Source organism: Brachyistius frenatus, unplaced genomic scaffold (genome assembly GCF_029030835.1).
Source record: "Brachyistius frenatus isolate BFR_SWC_R1_liver_20210118 unplaced genomic scaffold, ASM2903083v1 Contig_341, whole genome shotgun sequence".
Lineage (NCBI taxonomy): Eukaryota > Metazoa > Chordata > Actinopteri > Embiotocidae > Brachyistius > Brachyistius frenatus.
The window spans coordinates 193,537-199,881 of record NW_027210940.1 but is presented as its reverse complement, the minus strand read 5'-3'; the positions used below and the strand labels follow the sequence as shown (position 1 = coordinate 199,881).

Genomic DNA, 6,345 nt, shown 5'->3' with positions numbered 1-6,345 from the left:
GACGCCGGAGGGAGGGAGGGGGACACAGGCAGACAGCCCAGCACATCCAGCCAGAGGCAGCAGCGGACCGGACCGGACCGGACCGGAGGGCACGGTGGGGCCGAACCATGTCCTTGAGCCCAAGGCACTCCACCCCCTTCTCAGTGACTGACATTTTGAGCCCGATGGAGGACAGCTACCGCAGGTTCGGAGGGATGGAGCCCGCGGCGGGGTGCCTCGGAGCCCCGCTGGGGGCCTACCGGCAGCCGCAGGTCTCCCAGCCCGGTATGCATCACCAGCATCACCAGCATCACCAGCAGCAGCAGCCGCCGCCTCACCTCCACCACCATCACCACCACCACCATCATCACCACCTGTCCTCCTCCTCTTCATCCTCCTCCTCCTCCTCTTCCTCAGCCACCGCAGCAGCAGCAGCCCTGGGCCCCCCAGGCGGGTCCTACCACGTGCCCCACGGGGTGCCGCAGTTCTCCGGAGCCGTCGGCGGGTTCTGCAACGGCGGCATCGGGAACGTGGGAGACCTGCCGTCCTACCAGGAGACGGTGCGAGGCGGCGGGGCGGCGGCGTGGTACAGCAACCCGGAGCCCCGGTACCCGACAAGTAAGACCCGGTCCACAGTTTGTAGAGGAGAGAAGTTTGTGAACTCTTTTATTTTGGTAGATTTTTGCTTGAACTCAAATTTAGATCTAAATTTTCCGCTATAATGTTAATTATTGTCTTTTTAAAACAGGCCTTAAGATAGTTTAATTTCCTGAGTTTATATTTCTGTAGTTATTTTAAATGTTGGTTGAGTCAAAAATAAACTTTTTAATAACTGAATTCTAATTAGTTGCCATTTTATTTGCCCTATTTTGACTTCGGTGTTGGTGATGCTCCATAATGACATTGATTGATTAAATAAAAATGTATTGGGCTCCATTTATTTAAAAATGATCCAGTTTTCCTTTGATAAAATTAAATTAATTTACCCTGCAAGAAGCTGCACTTTTCGCCTCTTGTCAATTTCTAATTTAATAAAGTTTCTATTGTTTTTGAAGGACCCGATATTAATAGAGGACCGTGTAGTTTGTTTATTAGTAAATAAGAATGTGATTTATGATGTTGACGCAATTTAATTTGATTGTTTCATGCAGTCTTGATGATTTTTCCTCCAAGTTTCCAGATTCATGGGCCCGTCCGCCGGGATGAACATGCCCGGGATGGTGGGCGGCCTGGCCGGGATGGACTCCGGCGCCAAGTCCATGGTGACGCTGCACGCGGCGCCGCGGAGGAAGCGGCGCGTGCTCTTCTCCCAGGCGCAGGTGTACGAGCTGGAGCGGCGCTTTAAGCAGCAGAAGTACCTGTCCGCCCCGGAGAGGGAGCACCTGGCCGGGCTCATCCACCTCACACCGAACCAGGTGAAGATCTGGTTCCAGAACCACCGGTACAAGCTGAAGCGGCAGTCCAAGGACAAGAGCGTGCAGCAGCTGCAGCAGGACAGCGGTGGAGGAGGAGGACAGTGCACGACGACCCGCCGGTCCTCTTCCGTGTCCCCGGTCCTCTCCAAGAACGATAAGGGCTGCCGGACCGACTCCAGCGGCTCCACCCACACCGGGAACCGACAGAACGGCTCGGGTGAGGCCATGACGGCGACCCCGCAGCAGCAGCAGCAGCAGCAGGTGAACCAGCTGTCGTCCACGGAGGAGCTGGAGGATTTGTCCCCCAGTCCCCCGCTGGGACTGCACGCTCAGATCAACATGACGCAGACGGACGCGGCGCTCATCGAGTACACCAACAGCATGATCGGCTCCAACCTGCTGTACGGGAGGACTTGGTAGGATACCGAGAGCACCGGGCGCGGGAGCGGGCCTGCAGGGCGTCAGTCCCCGGATGGATTTCTGGTTTTGTCCCCGAGAACCGACTGCAGGACAAAAACAGGCACCAGATTGGTTTCTCTTTCCGTGCGTAAAGTTCTGCTTCCTTTAGGCACGCAGGGACTCAACGGACACGTCGTGTTTTTGAGCAATAAGCTGCAAAACGCAACGGAACATGTCGAGGCTCGAAGCTGGACTGAATGCCGATGATGAGTTATTTCCTCCCGCCTCCACATGAACTATTTGTTACGTCTTTTTTGTAAATGACAGATATGACTGCTGCTGAAACAAAACACAGAAATTGAATTTGAGGAGATCCAGGATGATGCACTCCCCCCGCGTGCCCCCCAAACCCTCTTCCACTTCCACGACTAAATTATTGCAGGTTTAACAAAGAGAAGCAATAGAAACCGGTCTGAAAAACACAAGCGACGCTGCGCAGCTCGGAACCAACGAACGGAGAAATATTTTCAAATCCTCAAACATCGTTTGTTACAACTGATTTTAATGTTTCCAGTATTGAATAAATGATCGTTTCATTTTGGACAGTCAACGTTTCTTTCTGTGAACACTGAAGCAAAATTCAAGCAAAAAATGAGAGCAGATTTCGGGTTTTTTTGGAACAAAGAGTGAATCTCAGACATTTTTAATTGTAGCTAAAAAAAAATAAAAAAAAAAATATCTAAATTAATCAAATATTCTTCAGGAATATTAACAACGTTTCATCTTGTAAGAAAAATTCAGTTTGGAGATTAAAAATAAGTGAATTTTGAATCGTTTTTTCCCCCCTTTTTAAATCTAAGTGGGATTCTAATTTATTTTGAAAACCCATTTCCTGTCTGATGAATATAACCCACACCATTGTTTTTCTTGCATTTCATTTACTACTTTTTTTTTTTTTCTTCTTTTTTTTTAAACATGAACCACTTCAGAGAGATTTCTCTGTTAGACCTGCTGCTTCTCATAAAAATCACAAATTACATCACAGTTTTCTCAAAATAAAACGAGAGAGAGAAAACAAATTGTACAAGACACTAAAATGAAGAAAATATGTCAGAAGATGACATTATGGTTCCCCTAAAAATAATCGCCCGTTCCATAAAATCCCAAAGTCCCACTTTGAGTTTAATTCCAGTTGTAGCGTCTGGATGGGGGAGGAGGAGGGTAACCTCGGCCGGCGCTGTAGGCCTGAGACACAAACAAACAAACAAACATGCTTTTAAATTAATATTTTAAACAATTATAATCATCGAACAGTAAAACAAAATATTTAAAAAACAAGCAAATCCAAGTTTTCTGAATGTATTTGCAGAATTCAATTTATTCTATTTGGATCAGAGATTTAAATTAGCTGCAAATATTTCACTAATTATTTGCAAGTCAAATTAATATCCAGACATTTTTTTTAAATTTTCTTAGAATTTATTGATTCTTGTCCTGTTTTCATCAAAAGGATTTGGTTTCAAAATAAAGTTTTGGTAAAAATAATATTGAGTTTCATGACCCTGAAGGCTTAAAAAAAAACCTCAACAACAATAATTTACATTTATTTTGAAAAGTCTTAATTTAGAAAACAACCGAACAATAAATAAATAAATAAATAAAGTAAAAAAAAAAAAAAAAAAAAAATCCCTTTATCTTTTTTGTACTGAAGAAATAATCCTGATTAAAACGATGGAGTTGTTTTTAAAGACCTGCTGCTGTTTGATTTTTAAACTGAATGAACTGAAGGTAAATGAGAAGATTTGTTTTTTGTGTGAACTGTCCCTTTAATAGGTCAGCAGGCTTCAGGCTGAGACTTTAAACAGTTTATCTCTGTTAAACACTCAACTTCTTCTCCGTCCAGTTTGAAGAGAACAGGAAGTGTTTTTATTTTAAACTCGCTGCTGTCTTTGTTTGATTTCAGAATAAAAGCCTGATTTTAGAGTCAGTGAGGCTCCTGTTTCCTCATCAGGCCTGTTTGAAACTCTTTTAAAGTTCCAGATAAGAACGAATTAATGTCGACTCAAAATGTTCAGAGTGAAGAGTTTTCATTTTCAGGACTTAAAAAAATAAAATCAAAGGAGAATTTTTCACATTTCCGATTAAGTATCTGAAAACTTTCGGAAAAAGAAAATCCTTTATTGCTTGTTTAAGTTGTTAATATTTGTTGGTTCCAGCTTCTTGGATGTGACGAGTTTTCTGTTTTCTTTTCATGTAAACTGTTTTAGATTTCACACATTTCTATGAAAGTGTTAAACCTTTTTTTTTGTTTTACAATTTCTCTTTTTAAAATATATTTGAAAATAAAAATATGTAAACTACGCAGCGTAAATGAAGTTAAAAGTACCAGACTTCTACTACAGAGTTTAAAAGAGCCATTCAACATTTTTAGAGAATAAAAAACTAATTAAGACTTAAATCAACATTTAGAATCAAACAAAAACACTTCCTGAAATTTTAACCAAGTGGGAGCATCATCAGCCGTTAACAGCCAATCAGAGGCCTCGGTCTGTTTTTGTTTCACAGATCTGCCCATGAACAAAAACCTGATTTTGCTCACGAAACTTCAGTTCAACTTTCAGGAATAAAAACAAACCCGAACCTCTGAGGAGGAAACTTGTAGCCCCGCCCACATGTTCCTCAGAATAAAGCCACGTCAGCTCGCCGGTTTAAACGTGTACCTGATGCTGCTGCCCACGGTTGTCCCGGCGATCGTCTCGCCGTTCTTGCCAGTCGTCGCGGCGGTTGTCGTAGCGCTGCTGGTAGCTGCCGGCCCCCGCCCCCGCCCCCGCGCCCGCCCCTCCTCGGTCGCGGCTGGCGTTCTGCTGGTAACTGGACTGCTGTGACTGCACGGCCCGGTCCCAGCCGTGACCGCCGCCGGCGCCGGCGCCCCGGTACGACGGCTGCTGCTGCTGCTGCCTGCAGACAAACCGACCTGTCAGAGTCTCGAACACTTCATCAGTCGGGAAACACCAAACATCACTTCATCATCTCAGACTTTAACATCTGGAAGTTACAGATGTTTTAAAACCGTTCATTCTCCATCAAAGTGTGACGGCGCTGCTTCTTCTAATTCAACTCAAAACAGCTTTTAAACAGAAAAGTTCTCTATTTTAAATAATCTGTACTCGCTTTATTAAAGACTTTTATTTATTATTGATCTGATGAACATCTGAGCTTCACTGTGGAAATATAAACACATCTCAAACTTCAGTATTTCATGTTTTAATACAAACACACACAAAAGGAAATGAATGAAATACTTAGGTAGCAAAAAATGATTTGCAACAGTTTTGATGATGATTATTTAAATAGTTCAAAATGTGTTTTTAAAAACTTCTCCAGAGAAACTTTGAACTGTTTTTGTGCTGTATTTGATTTCAAACTGGAAATCTTTTGCTTTTGGTTTGTTGGTCAAGCAAAACATTTGAAAACATTTTCTGACTATTTATATATTAAATTAGTAGCCGATTGTTTTTAAATTTCTTCCAATGAAACGTGAAAAGTTTTTTCAGCCTTTTCATTAAAATTAGAACAAGAAGTTGAGGCGGATGGACGTTGGAGGATTTGCAGCCGGTCCTGGTTTGAACTTTGACCTCTCGAAGACGCCCTCGACTGCGTTTACGAGGGATGTGCAGCAGCTTCTCCTGAGAGGTGAGGATGAAATCAACCAACCATATTCACACGCGGCTGAAATCATCCCTGAAATGAGGCGGCCGCACGGCGTCGGCGGGCCGAGCGGAGCGGCGTCGGTCCGGAGGAGATCTTAAAGTCTCCGGTGAGGAACAATGAGGAGGAGGAGAAGCTCCATCCCTCATTACTGAACCATGTCACGCTCCGGCCAGCGGCCGACTTAACCAGCGCTGGAATCCGTAATCCCTCCTCTCCAAGTTCCTCCCGGTCCCGTCCTGAGCCGCTAAAAGAAACTGTTTTCACTGGCGCTAATAACCAGTGACCTGCGCTGACACGGAGCCACAATGGGCCTGAAACACTGAACCGGGAACCTGATTAGGACTCTGAGAGGTCTGGAGCTGGAATCAATAGGCGCTCTGCATTAGTGATGCCTCATTAAGTTGCACAAACCTCCTCCAGAGAAATCTGTTTCAGACAAATCTGAATCCAGCCGTGATGAAGCCCCGCCGAGCACGCGGGCCCGGTCCACGCACACGTATGACCGAGGGCACACGGGAGGAAGTCGGAGGACTTTTTAGGAAGATTTCAGTGTTGGTGTTGAGGTGAACTCGGTGGGACTCACCTCGGGAAGGAGGGCTGGTGGAAGGAGGGCGGCGCTCCCATCAGACTGTTCTGCCTGGAATCTGCACACAACAAAAGATTGAGTGTGAAGTGGTTGTGCTGCGTTTGAGTGAGCAGAGACGTGAACAGCAACACGTCAGCTGCACGTTTCACTTCACTGTTTCTACGTGTGCTTCGATGTGAAGTCACGACTTCTGGGAAAACCAACAAAATGCACCAACACACCACTTTCATCGAGTTAAACTGCAACGAAACCCCA

The 6,345-nt window shown here is 44.8% G+C and overlaps 2 protein-coding genes across 4 annotated transcripts in view; one reads left to right on the top strand and one right to left on the bottom strand.

The window, feature by feature from the left end:
• Positions 1-2,270, top strand: nkx2.4b (NK2 homeobox 4b). 2 transcript variants are annotated; one of them, XM_069723698.1, is made up of 3 exons: positions 6-264; positions 397-597; positions 1,153-2,270. In XM_069723698.1, exons 1-3 carry the CDS (start codon positions 108-110, stop codon positions 1,812-1,814), a joined length of 1,020 nt encoding a protein of 339 aa, XP_069579799.1. In that variant the 5' UTR covers positions 6-107; the 3' UTR covers positions 1,815-2,270. The 2 variants fall into 2 exon arrangements, with proteins under 2 accessions (XP_069579798.1, XP_069579799.1); XM_069723697.1 differs by having other exon boundaries at positions 1-597.
• A 65-nt stretch (positions 2,271-2,335) lies between these two features.
• Positions 2,336-6,345, bottom strand: part of xrn2 (5'-3' exoribonuclease 2) — a 31,668-nt gene continuing 27,658 nt past the window's right edge. For both annotated transcript variants that reach the window (XM_069723694.1, XM_069723695.1), the window contains 3 exons: positions 6,088-6,148; positions 4,514-4,751; positions 2,336-3,038 (listed from right to left, as the gene is read on the bottom strand). In XM_069723694.1, coding sequence (XP_069579795.1) covers positions 2,976-3,038; positions 4,514-4,751; positions 6,088-6,148 — 362 coding nt within the window. In that variant the 3' untranslated portion in view covers positions 2,336-2,975. The remainder of the gene's footprint in view (positions 3,039-4,513; positions 4,752-6,087; positions 6,149-6,345) is intronic.

Coding starts and splice junctions, on each gene's coding strand:
- nkx2.4b (XM_069723697.1), top strand. CDS start 108: ATGTCCTTGAGCCCAAGGCACTCCACCCCCTTCTCAGTGACTGACATT. Junction 598..1,152: donor GGAGCCCCGGTACCCGACAA/GTAAGACCCGGT, acceptor TTTTCCTCCAAG/TTTCCAGATTCATGGGCCCG.